At 35.4% G+C, this 21768-nt stretch overlaps 1 protein-coding gene across 2 annotated transcripts in view; it reads right to left on the reverse strand.

The window, feature by feature from the left end:
* Positions 1 to 4199: 4199 nt before the first annotated feature.
* Positions 4200 to 21768, reverse strand: part of LOC110445533 (calcium/calmodulin-dependent 3',5'-cyclic nucleotide phosphodiesterase 1-like) — a 96900-nt gene continuing 79331 nt past the window's right edge. For both annotated transcript variants that reach the window (XM_021490208.1, XM_021490200.1), the window contains exons 8-12: positions 20187 to 20307; positions 14541 to 14622; positions 11218 to 11442; positions 8361 to 8441; positions 4200 to 5106 (exon numbers count right to left, since the gene is read on the reverse strand). In XM_021490208.1, coding sequence (XP_021345883.1) covers positions 4916 to 5106; positions 8361 to 8441; positions 11218 to 11442; positions 14541 to 14622; positions 20187 to 20307 — 700 coding nt within the window. In that variant the 3' untranslated portion in view covers positions 4200 to 4915. The remainder of the gene's footprint in view (positions 5107 to 8360; positions 8442 to 11217; positions 11443 to 14540; positions 14623 to 20186; positions 20308 to 21768) is intronic.

Raw genomic sequence — 21768 nt, forward strand, 5'->3', positions numbered from 1 at the left:
TCTGAATATAAAACACTTAACCAGCAATATAACATGTCAATCCACCTAATTAAATACTATGAAATGACACATTATATCTAAAGTTTATGTAAACATCTAGATCATGCATTCCCCTATTGTGCCCTGCCCTTCTGCCCCTCTGCTCCTAGGGTCAAAGCCTCTGTTTATACAAAAGTAATTTTCCTTTCTCCATTGATGCTCCGAACCAAATTTGGTGAAAATCTTACATTTTTATTGAAAAAGGTAGATTTTAAAAGATGTATCTCTATTTCCTATCTTTCTGCCCCTAGGAGGTCACACCTTCCATTTATACAATATTGAGTGATTGCTCCAGAAAAAATGCTACAGAACAAATTTAATTAAAATTCCTCCATTGGTAAACAAGGAGAAGGTTTTTAAAGATGTACCGGTACCTCTCTTTCTCATTTCCCTTTGGGCCAGTTGGGCTTAAAGTTAAGTTATGCATGACAATATAAGCTTAAGACAATATGTCATGTTGTAGCATTCAGTTTGGTTACAAAAGACATTTCATGTTTACAGTGTTGGAGAATTATCTTCATTACAACATCAGCTTTAATGATTTGTTAGAATAAGTTAGCACTGCTATATACCAATTTTAATCTTCAACAACGAGTTGAATATATCCTTATTACATAATTTATATGAATCCTGTTTTTAATTAGGGTGTTTTAAATATGACTTATCAGGGGGTTGAAATTTCGGGTAACCACTGATTTCTTAAGGGGCTTTTTGAAACTTAACCTATATTAGCTAGTGAAAGCATACACTGCCTTGCAAAAACAGACAATTTGAATTTGTCACTGGAGACAATGGTTAACCAGACTGAAGAACCTAGCCTAATAACTGACACTATTACCATTTCAAGGTCACATATTTAGCTTTAAAATAAAGTGGATCACCCTTCTATCATTACCTCAAACAAGTTTGGGCCTTTATACACATTGCATCAATTAATGGCTCCTAAGTCCTAGTCGCAGGTTATTCTCTAAACAATTCTTAAAGTGAAATATCACAGCACAAACAATAGTAGAGCCAGGGAAGGATGATACCTATTAGGGGATTACCTGTACCCTTTATTTATCCCAATAACACCTTAACACTACATCATGGCATCAACCTACTCAGTTTTTCAGGCTAGACCTAGAAAGAGGAGGGTAAGGTTTTACTGTGCCAAAATGTATAATTATATAAGTATAATTAAATGAAAAATACCATTAAAAAAAAAAAAAAATGTCAAATTGTGGGAGGGGGATAAACATTGACGTATAATCACGTAGAAACATGAAAATTGCATCTAAGCTTGAAACCTTTCCACTCCAAACAGTTTGATTGTTAACATCAGCTTTATTTAAGACCATGTCAGAAATAAATTCACCAATGCATGCATTTTATTCATAATATTCATACCATATAACTATTTGGATATAAAGTACCTATTTATGTTCATGTTTTCCATCACTATGTAAAAAGAAAGTGACATACATTTATCTATATGGGAAAAAACCTTTTGGATAAAATTGTTTTGGATTTAGATATTCCATCATCATGGTTTATTCCTGTTAAAACAAGGTGACACGTTTTATGGTGACTCAGGAACACTCGGTTTGGAGTGGGAAGACTGAACAGGACCTAATATATATGTCTTCATTAAGGATCAATTATATCGTAATCAATCATTTGCATAATGTTTTGTGTTTTCATTACATCATATATTAGTATATAGTTATTTACATACAGCATTAACAGGTTAACTACAACAGAACATGGAAGCCATGCAATGATCACATGCAGGTTGTCTGTCGTTTTCAGTTACTTATATCTTACCAACATCAGTTGTCTGTCGTTTTTATTTCATATGTTACATTTTTAGTTTGAATAATCACACTGAAGCACCTGAATAACAACACAATTCTTATTATTTGGCCTTTGGAAAGAACAAACCCACTGTTAACTGCAAAGTAGGGACCTATCAAAACACTTTATGTTATATTACATTGACAGATTATATGTTAACAGTAATACTTCTATAAATAACATTAGTTCAGTAGACCACCTGTTCTAATTGACATATGTCAGCGGATCTGTAACACCTGACCAATGTAACAGACATAAATAAAGTGAATAAAATGTGACAGCTAGGATAGATAAATTTATTGCTACATCCGTTGTATATAACTATAAGCTAATGTTAAAAAAATGCGATTTGAAAGCTTCGTAATTACATACATTGTGATATTTACCATCATCAGGCATTGCCATTACACTACATCTAGGCTATGAATGCCTATTATGTGTTTTAATATGTAATATTGATTATTTTGTGAATTTTATGTATATGTGTCTGTATGTGATACTGCATGTCATAGGTTTTGAAGTGAGTGTTTATTTTTGTGTGGTCATGGGCAATAATGTCAAAGTTTTACTTTTAGATGTTGTGGTCAGTTGGACCTTTCAGTCATAGAGGCTAGTCTTGTTCTAAAGTTTTAGAGATAAGATTTGAAAGATCTGAGATTTAATTTTTAGTACTTGCATTACAAATATTAGTTTTGTATGTTATTGAACAGTAAAAAAGTAATGTTTTCAATTAGTTGAATTAGTTTAAAAAAAAAAAAGATTATTGAAGTTTTTAAATATTTGAATTTTTCAGGCATACTCCGTTGCTGTTTTTGGTCAGATTACTATTTCAAAGTAAAGAAGTGATCCTACTATGTAATATGGTAAGGACTTCAATAGACTTAGCCTGATGTCAAATTCCATTGACATATACAAATTAAATAAAATCTGTTGAAATCAATACATGTTGTGATTCTTGATGGAATGGTTCAATAGAAATAACAGCGTGAATGAAGTGTGCATATATTGTGAATGTATTTCATGTTGTACAGTTTATTTATTATTGGTTATTCCAGTACCATTTAACAAACCCTTGGAGCCCTGTGCTATTTATACTCTATTTATAATACTGCTACATTCATATATCCTATGAATGCCAACTGAAAGCAGTTAAAGGCAAAAGTTACCTTATTTGTAGAACATATAGCCAAGTTAAAATGAAATTTTAAAGCTATAACAATGAAACCACTTTATTCAAAGCCTGGCTCCAATAACTTTCTATGTCAGTCTCCCTTGATATGGCCAATTTATCATCTTGGGATATCAACAAACTTAAAGGCGAACCCTATATATGTAGGCAATGAACTGTAGACTTATAAGTTACATTACATTTCTTACTTTTTATCCTGTTTGGGGAACATAATTTACTCATCCTTTTAATTATTTTTTATCCTATGCTTGACATTAGTGCCATGTTTTAAAAGAATAAAGGCAAGCAATAACTATTTTAAGTAGGAAATCTAAAATGTGAAAAGTGTCAAATGCATGGCAGAGTAATGACAAATGCTGGTCCTTTTTACACCTGATGAGCAAAACACAAAAGTTAAAACATTTGCATTTCTTCAAAATGAACTTGACTAAAGGTTTTAATTTGTTACATGTTGTTTTGCTGACATCGATGAATGTTCAGTAATAGGTACAACATGTTGTTTTGCTGACATCTATGGATGTTCAGTAAAAGGTACAACATGTTGTCTTGCCGACATCTATGGATGTTGAGTAATAGGTACAACATGTTGTTTTGCTGACATCTATGGATGTTCAGTAATAGGTACATGTTGTTTTGCTGACATCTTTGGATGTTCAGTAATAGGTATAATATGTTGTTTTGCTGACATCGACGAATGTTCAGTAATAGGTATAATATGTTGTTTTGCTGACATCTTTGGATGTTCAGTAATAGGTGCAACATGTTGTTTTGCTGACATCTATGGATGTTCAGTAATAGGTATAATATGTTGTTTTGCTGACATCTATGGATGTTCAGTAATAGGTACAACATGTTGTCTTGCCGACATCTATGGATGTTTAGTAATAGGTACATGTTGTTTTTCTGACATCTATGGATGTTTAGTAATAGGTACATGTTGTTTTGCCGACATCTATGGATGTTCAGTAAAAGGCACAACATGTTGTCTTGCCGACATCTATGGATGTTCAGTAAAAGGTACAACATGTTGCTTAGCTGACATCTATGGATGGTCAGTAATAGGTACATGTTGTTTTGCCGACATCTATGGATGTTTAGTAATAGGTACATGTTGTTTTGCCGACATCTATGGATGTTCAGTTATGAATACAACATGCTGTTTTGCTGACATCTATGTATGTTCAGTAATAGGTGCAACATGTTGTTTTGCTGACATCTATGGATGTTCAGTAATAGGTACATGTTGTTTTGCTGACATCTATGGATGTTCAGTTGTGAGTACAACATTTGTTTTGCTGACATCTATTGATGTTCAGTCATGAGTACAACATGTTGTTTTGCTGACATCTATTGATGTTCAGTTATAAAAACAACATGTTGTTTTGCTGACATCTTTTGATGTTCAGTTATAAAAACAAGATGTTGTTTTGCTGACATCTATGAATGTTCAGTTTTATTGGTGTACATGTTTGTGTTTATCAAACTAATGCATGTTAACAACAGATATTTCACATCATTTTAGAATGGAGACCAACTAATTCCATTGTCTCCCTGTAGTGGCACACTGAACCATACACAATGTAATTATTGATGAAAAGAAGATATCAGGTACAGTCACTCCAGTCTAGAAACATAAAGATCACAGTAGAAGCTCCAGAAAAGTTCTGCAAATATTACCGTCACACTGGAGGTGACATTGTACAAAGGAAGCAGTGATGATAAGGAAGCCAACATATCAATTGTCTCTGTATCCGTTGCCAACTGTGTACAATATTTGACCACAACAACAGTTCCTCTTCTGTATCATTGGTCAGTTCCTCTTCTGTATCATTGGTCAGTGCCTCTTCTGTATCATTGGTCATTCTTACCTTCATTAGAGACCAGATTGGTGTTGTCATGTCTCGTTGGTATTTTGGTGTTGTTTGCAAGTTTTTGTGTTTTTAAGTTTTTTTCACTACAATTTTCTGAGGCATTTAATTGGTTAGTGTCCTTTTTGTCTGAACCTTCCTGTAAAGCTGCCAATCTCTTCCTCTCCTCTGCATCTGAATAAGAATTATATGTCCTACAATTCAATTCAAATTACTTCACAATTCACCATTTTTTATCCATTTCTAATTTCTACATATGAAATTTAATCTCAATCATCATCAATAGTACATACCTTTGTGTGTATGAGCACATGATAAAACAATATATTACCCAGGAGGCTCACCTTGGATACATGTATAATATTAAGCACCCTCAAGCTATTTGTACAAACAACTTTTGAATTGTAGGGTGTAGGGATGGTCAGTCCTGGGAACATATTCGTTAAAACCACTTCCATGCTTCAGCATGAACTCTGTGCTCAAGCCAACTCTCTTGTAACTTTCTTAAAGCATGTAACACTGTCAAAAAGATAAGTGTAAAAATTGAAAACAGTATCAAGCTTTAAGTCGGTTTAAAATTCTTCCATATTGACAAAATGTGATTTTACCATAGATATTGGGCTTGAGCACAGAATCTGAGTTTGAGCATGAGAATAGTTTCATCCCATCTGGGCCCAGGTTATCAAATTACCTTTGAGAATGAATGTTTTTGTTACTAACACTATCTGATGTACCAGGGGTTTTGAAGGTCAACTTTTAAAAATTAAGTACTTTGCTGGTAAATGAGACAATAAATCATGACTAATATTTGAAAAGAAATTATATTCCAAACCAAATTAAACTTACACAACAAGAGTAACAAGAATTGTTTATAATGTACAATGGACACTATTCTAGTTTTACTCAAAAACATTGTTCGACCATTCACAATAACAGGTATTTGATCATTTTATATGCATAACAGTATCTAGGTTAACACATACTAGTGAAAACAAAGCTTTTTGGAATAAGATATGAGGTATTTAGGTGGTTATGATTAAATTAATTGAAGATAAAACAATGCTTACTTTAATTTTTAGGAGGGATTGAAGTAAAGAATAAGTTTAAAAACAAAACTATTATTGAAGCGTATATTAAAGTAACAAAAACTAAAGGTCAAGGGGCCTTAATACCTCACCTGGTATTTTATTTCAATATAAAACCTGGGGAGTTCCATACCAATTTATCAAAGGAGTACAAGACATAGAAGCTGCAAGAAAGACTATATAATCTGTTTGGGTGGGTAAGACACCAAAATCGTGAATGTATTCTTCATGCCCAGCAGTGTTGTAAATGGTTACGGCATGGGGATCTCGACAGTTTCACTGCTACCCAGGGAGGAAGTTTTCATGGGTATTGGTCTGGACCGCTAGTCAAATCCTAGAAGCATGAATGTTTTCTTCTCTTTACGCCTAGCGATTGTATATTTGATGTTAGGGTGGGGATAAAATTCCTAAATTAATTCATACAGTAGTAGATTTTATTGATTAACCTTTATTTCCCCTATTGGGCCAAAAAACCCTGCCCCAGGGGTATATATAGAATTGAGTTCCAATTGCCAAAGGATGCTCTACACCAAATTTGGTTTAAATCTCTCCGTCCTACAGAAGGAGAAGAATTTAAATAATTAGCTATGTTTCCCCTATAAGAACTTCGTTTATACAAAATTTAGTACCATTTGCCTTAGGATGACCAAGAACAAATTTGGTGATGACATAAGTCCTCTATTCATACAATGGAAAGCTTTCAAACGATTTACCTCAATTTCACCTAATGGGCCCGTCTCTCTGCCCCCCGTCCCCCCCCCCCCCCCCCCCCCCCCAGTGGGGCTACACCCTCAAAGATGTTCTAGAACAAGTGTAGTCAAAATACCTCCATTAGTTTAGAAGGAGAAGAGGGGAGGGGGCAGAGCATACCTTTCTTTCATACAAAATTGAAAACCCTATGGCCAATGATGCTCCAGAACAAATTTGGTCAAAATCTACTGAGCTATTAGGGACTAATAGTGTTTTAAAGAAAAAAGTTGATGGACGGCGGTCGCTGCACCATGGCATAAGCTCACTTTCTAATGGCCCTTTGGTGAGCTAAATAACTATTTCATTGACAATATTGCAATCTTTGTGAGATTGTGTTTTTTTAAAGCATGGAATGCTTGAAATTGATTTAAATCCAAAACAAGAGATCCCAGAGGGATCTTGGCGCCTACCATTGTACCATCTTCATTAGTTCTATGTTAGTTTGATCTTTTCACCTCTTTTCTCTTATCTGTCTGTTCAAGTCATGTATACAGTAAATGCACCTTGAGGTAAATTGATTTAGACTTCATACTGCTGTGTAAAAAAGACATTCAATGTGAGATTGTCATTTCAAATATTTACTAGTATGGCACTTAATGTGGAAGATATAGAACTGATCATTGCAATATGAGAAAGATCTGTGAAGTTCTTCCTGCGGTCATCTTGTTTTTATGATCACTCTCAAAATAAAACATCCACAACTAGGGACCAACGGGAATCTACAAATCAAATTTGAGAAAGATCACTCAAGGACTTTATGAGAATTAGCAATAACAAACTTTAACTGTCAAAATCCAAGATGGCCACCTTTCATCAATATGGTTTATTCCACCAGTCACAAAAGTTAACATGCACAATTAAGGACCAATGGAAACCTACATAACACATTTGAGAAAGATCCATTTAGTACTTCCTTAGAAATAGCAATAAGAATTAAACCGTCCAAATCCAAGATGGTCACCAGTCAGCCATTTTGTTTATAAGATCAGTGTCAAAATTAAACATGCATAACAAAAGACAAAGGGAAACCTACACCTAAAGATCCCTCTAGTACTTCCTGAGAAACAGCATTCACTTTCAAAATCCAAGATGGCCTCCTGTCTACCATTTTGTTTACTCAATCAGTCTTGAAAGTAAATATGCACAACTAAGACCAAGGGATACATCATAATATATCAAATTTGAGAAAGATCCCTCCAGTAATTTCTGAGAAATAACACTTACTAATGGCCATCTTAATTTTTCAATCAGTCCCAAAATTTGATAGGCATAAATAAACAGGGATCATAGCGCTAGGGAGCCTCCATCTAGCGCTAGCAAGAATTGTTTAAGGACGGATGGAATTATGGAGTGATGGATGGAATGACAGACGGACCACAGATGAAGGTCGATTTGAATAGTCCACCATCCGATGATCGTTGGCTTAAAACAGCCTAATTAGGTTTTTAAAAATATTGCCTTCCCCGACCACAGTCTATTGTTCAATGACTAATACCAATACCAATATATGCTAATATGATCAAGGGGAACTATTGATGTTCCCAATTGATGTTATCCTGTCTTTTGTGGTTACCAGTTATTATCATGCTTTACCTTTAGTTGCGCGATCTTTCCAGTGAACCTTGTTCTGTGTAAGACAGGTTGTCCATGGGCATTTCAACTGATATCTTCCACCTACAGAATGAAATAGAAAATAGCTAGAAATTGATGAGTTCTACACACTAGCACCTTATTAAGACATTTTTTAATTACAATTGTTTTTAACCTCATGGTTTTTACCCTCTATAAAGAAAAGGATAAAGCTGTATAAAACAAGAATCCCAGAGTGCCTGTATCGCTCACCTGGATAATAAAGCAACCATGGGAAATTATTCTTATTACAAAAAATCCCTCCGATGGTACAGAAGAAGGATTTAAAAAAATAAAACCTCAAATCCCGTATTGGGCCCCACAACTCTGCACCCAGAGGGGCCACACCCTCCAATTATACCAAATTAAGTCCCCTTTGCTCAAGGATGTTCCAGGCCAATTTTGGATGAAATCCCTCTAATGGAACAGATGAAGAAGGATTTTGAAGACTTAAACCACAAATTCCACTTTTGAGCCCTGCCCCTCTGCACCCAAAGGGGCCACACCCACAGTTTATACAAGATCAAGTCCTTTTTGCCCAAGGACGCTCCAGACCAAATTAGGATAAAATTCCCTTATTACTACGATAGAAGAAGGATTTTAAAGGTTTTACCTCTATTTTTCCTATTGGGTCCCACCTCTCTGCCTCCAGGGGGGGTAAGACACACTGTTTATACAAAATTGGATCCCCTTCACCCAAGGATGCTTCATACCAAATTTGAACAAAATCCTGTCATTCGTACAGAAGAAGGTATTTGAAGAATTTGCTATGTTTCCCCTATTAAGCCCCTCCCTTCTGCCCACAGGGGGCCAGACCCACCGTTTATACAAAATTTGTTCCCCTTCACGCAAGTACATGTATGCTTCAGACCAAATATGGAAATAATCCTTTCATTCCTACTGAAGAAGGATTTTACAGAATTTACTATATTTCCCCTATTGGGCCCTGCCCCTCAGCCCCAAGGGGGGCCAGACCCACCGTTTATACAAAATTGGTTCCCCCTCCCCCAAGTATGCTTCAGACCAAATATGGAACAAATCCTTTCATTCCTACAGAGAAAGAAGGATTTTGAAGAATTTACTATATTTCCCCTATTGGGCCCCGTCCCCAGCCCGCCCCTGGTGGCCACACCCACCATTTATACAAAATTTGTTCCACTTCCCCATGTATGCTACAAACCAAATATGGAACAAATCCTTTCATTTCTACAGAAGAAGGATTTTAAAGAATTTACTATATTTCCTCTATTCGGCGCCGCCTGTCAGCCCCCAGGGGGGCCAGACCCACCATTTATACAACATTTAGTCCCCTTGGCCCAGGGATGCTCCAGACTTAATTAGGATAAAATCCCTTAATCCCTACGGTAGGAGAAGGATTTTAAAGGTTTTACCTCTATTTTCCCCATTGGGCCCCGCCCCTCTGCCCCCAAAGGGGCCACACCCACCGTTTATACAAAATTAAGTCACCTTGGCCTAAGGATGCTCCAGACTAAATTTAGTCAAAATCTACTTGGCTGTTCAGGACTAGTAGCGTTTTAAAGAAAAAGTTGACGGACGGACAGACGATGGACGCTGCGATATGGCATTAGCTCACCATGGTCCCCCGGACCAGGTGAGCTAATAAACCAGGTTACTTAAATTAGTATAACATGGGTGGATTTCAAACAAATGAAATTAAACATTTGACCTCCATGATTATAAAAGTAAAACAAGGTCATTACTTTGAACTAGATAGCTTTTCTATCCACCATGGTACTGGCCTACTACAGACGTAATAGGTAGATGGAAAAAGATTGTAAAAGATTACTTTGTTGTTTATTGTCAAGATATTAAAAGATCTAAAAATGTAAAAATCTTAAAAATTCTAAGATAGATTTGATAGTCACGTTTACAGTAATATTCAATGTTAGTGTAGGTATACAACTTAAACGAATCTTAAGCCCTTACTTCAGTAATGCTCCTGGCAAAACCTCATGGACCTAGGCCTATTTAAATAGTTCAACATGTTTGACCATTGTGACCTTGAATGTTGATTAAAGTCAATATTGTTTTCAAACATGATAGCCAATCACCTGAGCATGTAGCAGATCATGTATCAAGACACTAGACCTTGTAGAACGTCAGAAGAGTTTTATTGAAATTTGTTATCCAAAATAGCACATTCAAACTTTTACTTCTACAGAAAACCAAAAGTTCAAAAAGTTCCTCAGAAAATTATTAGATTCTACGGGCAAACTTTTGTACCTAGAATGGATGACATTCAGACTAAGTAGAACTTCAGAAAAAAACCCGCTGGACAATGTGAAAGGTGGTGAACTATTCTAAATCTCATAACTACACAGTGTTATCTCTTTTAATATTAGAAAGATTTATAATTTTGTACATGTATTATGCAACTATTATGACTTATGTCAAATATTTTATTATTGTTACAATTTCTTGTGGAACCTTAAGCAATACTTTATTTTTGTTACATCAAGACTTTGTTCACTAGGCCTATACCAAAAGTCATTCTTTTGATTTGAAATATATATCAATTAAGACTTTGTTTATGATTACCACATGATGATATTATGATATCTTTACTATATTCCAAACTTTTTTCTTGCATTGATGAATATGTTTAACTATGACATACCTAACCCTGTAGACTTGACCTCACAACCTAACTCTATAAACTTACCTTACAACCTTGACCTAAGAACCTAACTCTATAAACTTACCTAACAACCTAGCCCTGTAGGTTAGCTTTACAGCCAATATTTGAAAATAAGATTTGACTATGTTGAAGTTTGCAGATAATCAAAATGTATTGCTGTACCTGGCGAGATGGGAGTGCGTGGTGTGCTTGGTTGACTACCCAAGGAGTGCAGGCTGGTTGTGCTTGTACTTTTATCCTGCTTTTTGTCGTCAAACACTTCCTCTGATATAGCCTCATCAATGTTACTAGGATTTTGGTTCTGTTGGCGATGTAATGGTGTCAGAACCTTTTCAAGCATCTCGGACATCATCTGGAAACTGGGGTCCACTATGAAGTCAATGAACCCTGAAATATCAAAAATAATGGAATCAATCTTTTATACAAGAATAGAGACATAATTACACTGAGCATTATGTGTAGTTTATGGAACTGTTTTGATTATTCAAATCAAGCAAGTAGTTTTGATTCTGTATATGTTTTACTGTCATTTGAAGTATTCAAATACTAAATAATTCAATAATGCATTTAGGTTCAATGTTTGTGTTATAAGTGTAAGACCTCAGTATAAAGCAGAGAATGTCATCTTTCAGGACAAGTATTTAGATCAGTTGTAACAATTATAGTTTTGATAAAATAGCAGGTTAAAGTAAAATAAGAAACACAACATTGGTCAAATGGCTGAGATCAGCAAGGAGCCTCAACAGGAGGTCTTCTGTGAGGGACAAGTCACAAGTATATAAGGAACGAGACCGAGAGAGTAGGGGGAGACCTTTCGAGTCAAAAAGTAGAGGGACCTTGAGCGTCGGAAAGGAGAGAGTTAAAGATTATCAACATTTGGATTAACCTGTGTAAGGTGTACATGGAAATAAAGATGTAAGGAATGTCAGCAATGGTGTTGGAGTTATAACTGCAAGGACGACGTAGGATTATGCGTATGGCCGGACTATGACTTCAGACCCCAAAAGGGCGGCCGGTCATATAAGTCTCAAAAATAACAGACATAACTGAGGAGAACCTACATATGAATTTTGAGATCTGTTGAGTACTTTGTGAGAAATACATGTAGTGATAACAATCTTGAGTACTTTGTGAGAAATAGTGAAAACAAACTTGATCTGACAAATTGTTCTTGAGAAATACATGTAGCGATAACATACTTCAATTGTCAGAATCCAAGATGGCTCCCTGATGGAACTTAAATACAAAATAAGAGGCCCACAGGGCCCGTGTTGCCTGTTTCTTTTGTTACATGAAGCTGACATGGTGTTAATGTATTTCTAGAGAAATAGCAAAAAGAATCTTGAACTGTCAAAATCAAAGATACCTGCCGGTCAGTCTCAAAATGAATCGTGCACAATTATGGACAATGGAGAATCTGAATAAATATGTAAAAGATTTGTTCATTGAGAAAAAGTGAAAACAATCTTGAAATGTCAAAATGTAGCCATATTGTTTTTCTGATCAGTAAAAAAGTTAAACATGCACAGCTATGGACAAAAGAGACATTCACATGAAATTGGAGAACTTTTTTGTCAAAAACTTCTTGAAAAATAGCAATAACAAGAATGGTTTAAGGACGGATGAACTAAAGGACTAATAACCGCTGGTGATTTGATCATTCCACCATCCAATGATGATTAGCTAAATCCATAAGAACAAGTTGAGTGAGGGCCATTGTTCATTATTATACAAGGAAACAAGGTGTGGAAGATATATTGTGATTATGATTGGGGGAGGTCAACCTCGAGCTCTGAAACCTCCAATGAGGGAGATTTCCCTCATTCCACATTTCCAAAGAGGGAGAAAGTGCATGAAACTTGACTGAAACTGCTTTCCTCAATTTATCTTTCCCTTTTTATGTATAAAAAACCTCCCAAAAGTATGAATTCGATTCAGACCCACCTGTTATTCTCATTACACACACACTCTGTAGTAACTAGGAGATCATTTGAACACAGGATATAGATTTTAAGTTTGTGCAAGTTTGGACTTAAATGAGGGAGTTTGGAGTGATATTGATAAATTTTGGTGAAAATGAGGGAGTCTTCTTCCTAATGAAGGAGGTTTGACAGCTATGTATATTGTTTGTTATAATACAATGTAAAAAGCTGAGAGAGGTACATTGTTTGTTATAATACAATGTAAAAAGCTGAGAGAGGTAAATACAATGTAACAAGCTGAGAGAGGTACATTGTTTGTTATATAACAATGTAACAAGCTGAGAGAGGTACATTCTTTGTTATAATACAATGCAACAAGCTGAGAAAGGTAAATACATTGTAACAAGCTGAGAGAGGTACATTGTTTGTTATAATACAATGTCACAAGGTGAGGGAGGTACATTGTTTGTTATAATACAATGAAACAAGCTGGGAGAGGTACATTGTTTGTTATAATACAATGTAAAATACTGAGAGAGGTAAATACAATGTAACAAGCTGAGAGAGGTACATTGTTTGTTATATAATACAATGTAACAAGCTGAGAGAGGTACAATGTTTGTTATAATACAATGAAACAAGGTGAGGGAGGTATATTGTGTGTTATATAATACAATGTCACTAGGTGAGGGAGGTATATTGTTTGTTATAATACAATGAAACAAGGTGAGGGAGGTATATTGTTTGTTATATAATACAATGTCACAAGGTGAGGGAGATATATTGTTTGTTATAATACAATGAAACAAGGTAAGGGAGGTACATTGTTTGTTATATAAAACAATGTCATAAGGTGAGGGAGGTATATTGTTTGTTATAATACAATGAAACAAGGTGAGGGAGGTATATTGTTTGTTATAATACAATGTAGCAAGCTGAAAGAGGCAAATACAATGTAACAAGCTGAGAGAGGTACATTGTTTGTTAAAATACAATGTAGCAAGCTGAGAGAGGTACATTGTTTGTTATAATACAATGTCACAAGGTGAGGGAGGTACATTGTTTGTTATATTCCAATGAAACAAGGTGAGGGAGGTACATTGTTTGTTATATAATACAATGTCACAATGTGAGGGAGGTATATTGTTTGGTTATAATACAATGAAACAAGGTGAGGGAGGTACATTGTTTGTTATATTACAATGAAACAAGGTGAGGGAGGTACATTGTTTGTTATATAATACAATGTCACAAGGTGAGGGAGGTATATTGTTTGTTATAATACAATGTAGCAAGCTGAAAGAGGCAAATACAATGTAACAAGCTGAGAGAGGTACATTGTTTGTTATAATGCAATGTAACAAACTGAGAGGTACATTGTTTGTTATATAATACAATGTCACAAGGTGAGGGAGGTACATTGTTTGTTATAATACAATGAAACAAGTTGAGGAATGTACTTTTTTTGTTATAATACATTGTAACAACAAGTTGGTGGAAGGAGGTCCATTGTTTGCTAAAATATATGAAAAGTTAAAGTAGAGTAACATCATTTCATCTTACCTATTTGCGACTCCGCTACCAGAGTGCTAGTTCTATCACAGAGAGGAGAAAAGGGAAGTCCTAATTCCTTCTCACGGTCACCCTGTAAAAAAAGAGGTTAATCTGCTTTCAAAGAAAGGTTGTGATTGAAACAAATATTTTTATCTTGGCAAACAATATTAACAGAGTATTTAAGTATGGTTAAAGAAGTCAGCTCAAGACCTGACACACCGTTTAGTTACTCACAGATAAAGAAGGCGGTATATATGTTAGTTCAATGATGGAAGAGAATTTCCAATATTCTTAAACAAGAGGCATGTACAGTTAACGTCTTACGATTCAAATACTGGATGTAAACAGTGCAGGTATTTTTGTGGATTTTGAATACTCATTTACCCATAATTCCTTCTTTATCTACATTATCTAATGTCAGCATTCATTTTCCGTATTTTCTGTATTTCTCTGTATTTTGTTTTTTCCTTTTTCCATATATTCTCCACATTTCTTTCGTATTTTTTTTCTTTCAAAATAGAAAAAGAAATATGGAACTTAGTGTCCAAATTCTCCCATCTGTAATTTTGCATATTTTTTATGGAGAAAATAAAGATATCTGAGGTACGGGTAGGGCCTTAAAAGCTCACATACTTTCTGTTTTTCTATATGAAACAGACGGAAGGTTTTCAAGAACAAGTTGCTGTGTGGCTGTTAATTGTCCATAACTGTATGTTTCTTTAGCATTGGGTAGAATTGATCATCCTACTGCATATATAAATAGCTGTATGTTCAATTAATTTAAAAATGCTATCACTTTAGCATAATCCATCTGACAGTTAAAAAACAAACATGAATAAAACAAGCATACTGAGTATTGCTGAAGCAATACATGTCCCCTACCGGCCCCCGCAATCTATTAAGATGCAACAGTGACCTCAACCTAGATCCGAGGACCTTGAAACTTGAACTTGTCCAATATATTGATTTTTTTTACAATAATGTGAAGTTTGACTAAAATCCATGAAAGAATGAGGCACTAGAGTGCTGACAAAGATTTTCTAAAATAGTAATAGTGACCTTGTCTTGCCCCGATTACCTTGAAATTGTCCAAGATATTTAAATTCTTTACAATAATGTGAAGTTTGATTAAAAACTAGGAAAGAATGAAGGCGCAAGAGTGCTGACAAACTTCTTCGGACAGACAGCGAGGAAAACTTTAGGTATTCTTGTTTTCTTCTCCCTCCCTGCCACCCCCACCCAGTTTCACCGGTAAGGGAATAAAAATACTAAGAAATCTTATTTGTTGATTGTAAAGGTATCTTTACAAGTGTGTGAAGTTTGATAAACAGGCAAGGAAGAATGTTAAATAAAATTTTCTATTTATAGTAACTGTGACCTTGACCATTTGACCTTAAAACTCGAACCTGTCCAACTCAAACTTGTCGAAGATATTTTAATTCTTTATGAGTGTGTGCAGTTTGATTAAAATCCATGAAAGAATGAAGACACTAGAGTGCTGACAAAGATTTTCTATTTATAGTAACAGTGACCTTGACCTTGATCCGATGACCTTGAAACTCGAACTTGTCAAAGATATTTTAATTCTTTATGAGTGTGTGAAGTTTGATTAAAATCCAAGAAAGAATGAAGACGCTAGAGTGCTGACAAAGATTTTCTATTTATAGTAATAGTGACCTTGACCTTGATCCGATGACCTTGAAACTCGAACTTGTCGAAGATATTTTAATTCTTTATGACTGTGTGAAGTTTGATTAAAAACCAAGAAAGAATGAAGACGCTAGAGTGCTGACAAAGTTTTTCTATTTATAGTAATAGTGACCTTGACCTTGATCCGATGACCTTGAAACTCGAACTTGTCGAAGATATTTTAATTCTTTATGACTGTGTGAAGTTTGATTAAAATCCATGAAAGAATGAAGGCTCTAGAGTGCTGACAAACCTCTTCGGACAGACGGACTGACGGACAGACAGACAGACGGACGGACCCACGGACAGACGGAGGGGAAAACTATAGTCCCCCCGGTTTCACCGGTAGGGGACTAATAAAACTGTATTAACATAGCTATTTACCTAAGGTAATTAATCAAATGCATAGTTATAGTTACTTTTTTCTCTTCAACAATTTATTCTTGAAGTTAAAAGGGCCTATTACCATTCTCCAGGTCAAATCAATTTGAAATTACTTTAATCCATAATCAAGAAATAGAATGTACCAGTATTCACCTATAGGGCTCCATCTCTTGATCTGTCCCCAGGATAGCCAACCCTCCCTTAAATACAATGATGCATGTCCTAAATTCTTTAACCTGTACTCACGGAAAAGGGTTTTATATATTTACCGAAATTTCCCCAGATGGGCCTCATTCCTCCTAAAGGTTTAACGCCCTTTGTTTATACAATGTTAATTTAATTTCCCACGGCCAAAGGATGCTCCAAACCAAATCATGTTAAAATCCTTGTACTCCTTCTCAAAGAGTATGCCTCCCTCTGGGGGCCCATAAGAAAGCCACACCCTCTGTTTTCCCTATGTTGAATCCCCTTGACCCAATGATGTATAAGACCAATTTAGATTCAAATCCCTTTACTGATACTCAAGAAGTAGAATTTAAAAGGTTTACCTTTATTACCCTTTTTGGGCCCAGCACAACTTCCCCAGTTGGGCCAAATCCTTCATTTATACATTATTGAGTCCCTTTGGCCGAATTTAAGGCTACCCCAGACCAATTTTGGTCATAATCCGTATATCGATACTTAAGAAGAAGGACTTTAAATATTTACCCATATTTCCTATATTTGGCCCCTCCCCTCTGCCCCTAAGAAGACACGTCCTTCATTTATATAACGATGAGTCAATTTAGCTAAAACTTGGTCAAAATCCATGCAGATATTATGGCTTTTACAGAAAAGGTGATAGAGGAATGAAGTGTTGTGGTGCAGTGCCTGTCATTTGTCCGTCAAATAAAAAGTGAAGCCAGTTTAGACATGTTTAATGTACTTTTTAAAACTAAAAAAGATAAATAATTAAATATCAAGATATTCACATAACCAGAATCAGATAAATTACGGGAGATTGCTCACCGGTGAATTTCTAAATATTAGGTCTAATGTTACACCATTGTTTTATCTTTAAGACCAGTTAGTATCTATTGATGTTGTAAGTATTCAGATGTAACGGAGATTTCTCATAACCAAACAAGAAGCCAAGAGGGCATGTATCGCTCACCTGGATATATGAAAATGTTCTCAATTAATACAAGTAATTTTGAGGAATTATAAGAATTTTCTCCGTGGTTGTCTCTATTGAGTGCCATCCTACTGTACTTTGAGGAACCAGACCCTCCCTTTATACAACATTGAGTCCTCTTGATCCACGGATATTTCATACTTAATTTGGTCAAATAGGTAAAGGTCATTCCTTTGATTGCACTCTTCGTTATTAGGAAGATTTTTACACATTTGATCCCTGTGACCTTAAAAGTTGGTCAAGCTAATTTATTTGATTTTTTTTTATACAGTTGTGGGACCGCACAACGCACCATAAATATCGTGCGCACACCGTGCATACATCGTTCACACACCGCGTCTGCACATCGTCCACACATTTTGCGCACAACTGTGCTATTTAGCAATTGTTCGCCCCGTTGTGCGCTTCTCTCCGCACAACTGTGCGATTTGGTATCATTTGTAGATCAAAATTACGGAATGACAAAAATACGGAAGGCTCGTATGCGATAATGTACACTGTGTATATATCTGTAATTTCTCATCACAATAATCAAGATTATACAATTTCACAATGCGCGTTACACAGTATTACAGCGACCGTTAGGCTGTCAAGAATGGGTTTGGCTCCAAGGTAACAGAACAGGTAAATAACAATTTTATGAGTGTCCAGAGTTTTACCTGACCAGTGCCTGACACACAGAGCTGATATTCGATATCGTTTGACCATAATGAATAGTATTTGTTATTTGCATTCGTTTGCCTATACCTCCCCTTCACCTCGATTTTCACACCCCCGGCCTTACCCGACGAGTTACGTAAGTGCCCCAGGCGGGGAGAAAACTACGGTCCAGGTACATGTACAAAGTGGTTATGTTTACCTGTATACGGGATTGTGTTTTAATTTTACATGTGTCGATTAAGTTTGTTAAAAAACACAGAAAACACAATTTTTAAATATAAGAATGTATAAACAGAAATACAAGTTTATAGATGTTGCTAGAATATAGAAACATAAGTAAACATCAAGTTTATATGTTTAAACACTAAACCGTATAAATTGTTAAGGCATTTCTCAATTTACACCAACCACGATTGTTATCGCACAACGTCCGTCCATCGTGCGCACAGCTGTGCGCAAGCAATGATCGTCAAGCTTTTTATCGTTCGCCCATAGTGCACACACCGTTCACACACCTTGCACACATCATGCGCACACCGCACATCGTGTAACGTTGTGCGATCCCACAACTGTAGCACGAAATCACAGCATGCTACTGGCCAAATATCATCACATATATGTGTCTTAGTTTAAAACACATTTGTCCACTTTGACTTTCAACGTAGGTCAAGTCATCCATTAGCAGCAAATTTATAGCACTGTATAGCTTGGCCTTTTGGTTTTGAAGATTTTTACATATTTGACCTTGTGGCCTTTGAGTCGATCAAGGTAATTTATTTGAAGAAAGTTTATAGCACATTGTACAAGGTATCTACTTGCCAAATATCATGACTTTAGCTCTCTTGGTTATTCAAAAGAATTTGTTTAAAACATATTTTATATACTTGATGCCTGAGACCTTGAAAGAAGGTCAAGGTCATTTTCATTTGTAAACTTTATTGGCTCTATCCCAAGAAGCTACCAGCCAAATATTATGAAAATATGCCTTTCGATTCTTCAGAAGTCGATACAAGTGTTTGTCCAAGGGTGGCAACGCCCTCTATTTATACAAAATTGATTTCTCTATTCCCCAGATTTCTCTAGACAAATATTGGTTAAAAACCTTTTCTATTCATCAAAGGAAAAATATTTACTTAAATTCCCCCTATAGGGCCCACCCCTCTACCCCTGGGGTCAGCCATACCCTCCATTCTGAAATTGCACCCCCTTTGCCCAAGGATGCTATACAGCTAATTAGGCCCCAACCCTTTGACCCCATGGGCCACACCCTCGGTTTGTACGAAATTGAGTCCCCTCGACCAAGAAGGATGCTCCAGGCCAAATTTTGTCAAAATCCACTGAGTCGTTCAGAATAGTAGTGTTTAAAATGAAAAGGTGGACGGGGGCACATGTATTCTTTATTTAAAGTTTTGTGCCTAATTTGATTTTTTTTTTTTTTACATTTTTCTTACTTTAAATGTATATACTGTCCATGTTTGTTACAATGAAATTTTACTTAATGTATTTTATTTCATATTTTGAAATATCACCAAAACCATATCTTATGCTACCTTGTTGTTGGATACATGAAAATGCATTCCCTAAATTGTATTTCTTAAAATGATACAACTTGTGAATCATTTATTGTAAAAGTTAATATAAGCCCAAAGTGTCATCTCCAGTCATAATTATGAATTCTTTGCATTGATAATCTACAGATGAGGAGTACCACATTATGTTTAAATGTTAACCTGTATATTGTTTCTTACCTGTCTGAAAAACTCCTCCAGTAGGAGTTCGGTCCAGCGCTGATGTATTGACCAATCTTTGGCTGGATGACTTATGTCTGCACAGTGTAGGACGAGTGATAACGCTTTGGATTTGTCAATACTGTCATAGACAAAAAAGATTACACTAGATAACAGTGTAGGACTAGTGATAACGCTTTTGATTTGTCAATACTGTCATAGACAAAAAAAAATATACTAGATAACAGTGTAGGACGAGTGATAACACTTTGGATTTGTCAATACTGTCATAGACAAAAAAGGTTATTCTAGATAACAGTGTAGGACGAGTGATAACGTTTTGGATTTGTCAATACTTTCATAGACAAAAAAGTTTACACTAGATAACAGTGTAGGACGAGTGATAACACTTTTGATTTGTCAATACTGTCATAGACAAAAAAAAACATACTAGATAACAGTGTAGGACTAGTGATAACGCTTTGGATTTGTCAATACTGTCATAGACAATTTTTTTATTACTAGATAACAGTGTAGGACTAGTGAAAACGTTTTGGATTTTTCAATACTGTCATAGACAAAAAAGTTTGCACTAGATAACAGTGTAGGACGATTGATAACACTTTTGATTTGTCAATACTCTCATAGACAAAAAAAAACATACTAGATAACAGTGTAGGACTACTGATAACGTTTTGGATTTGTCAATACTTCCATAGACAAAAAAGTTTACACTAGATAAAAGTGTAGGACGAGTGATAACACTTTTGATTTGTCAATACTGTCATAGACAATTTTTTTATTACTAGATAACAGTGTAGGACTAGTGATAACGCTTTTGATTTGTCAATACTGTCATAGACAAAAAAGCTTACACTAGATAACAGTGTAGGACGAGTGATAACACTTTTGATTAGTCAATACTGTCATAGACAAAAAAGGTTATTCTAGATAACAGTGTAGGACGAGTGATAACGTTTTGGATTTGTCAATACTTCCATAGACAAAAAAGTTTACACTAGATAACAGTGTAGGACGAGTGATACCACTTTGGATTTTTCAATACTGTCATAGACAATTTTTTTATTACTAGATAACAGTTTAGGACTAGTGATAACGCTTTTGATTTGTCAATACTGTCATAGACAAAAAAGTTTACACTAGATAACAGTGTAGGACGAGTGATAACACTTCGGATTTGTCAATACTGTCATAGACAATTTTTTTATTACTAGATAACAGTGTAGGACTAGTGATAACGCTTTTAATTTGTCAATACTGTCATAGACAAAAACGTTTACACTAGATAACAGTGTAGGACGAGTGATAACGCTTTGGATTTGTCAATACTGTCATAGACAGAAAAGTTAACACTAGATAACAGTGTAGGACGAGTGATTACGCTTTGGATTTGTCAATACTGTCAATGACAAAAAAGTTTACACTAGATAACAGTGTAGGACGAGTGATAACGCTTTGGATTTGTCAATACTGTCATAGACAGAAAAGTTAACACTAGATAACAGTGTAGGACTAGTGATAACGCTTTGGATTTGTCAATACTGTCAATGACAAAAAAGTTTACACTAGATAACAGTGTAGG

The sequence above is a fragment of the Mizuhopecten yessoensis genome, unplaced genomic scaffold, assembly GCF_002113885.1.
Source record: "Mizuhopecten yessoensis strain PY_sf001 unplaced genomic scaffold, ASM211388v2 scaffold255, whole genome shotgun sequence".
NCBI classification, from domain to species: Eukaryota; Metazoa; Mollusca; class Bivalvia; order Pectinida; family Pectinidae; genus Mizuhopecten; species Mizuhopecten yessoensis.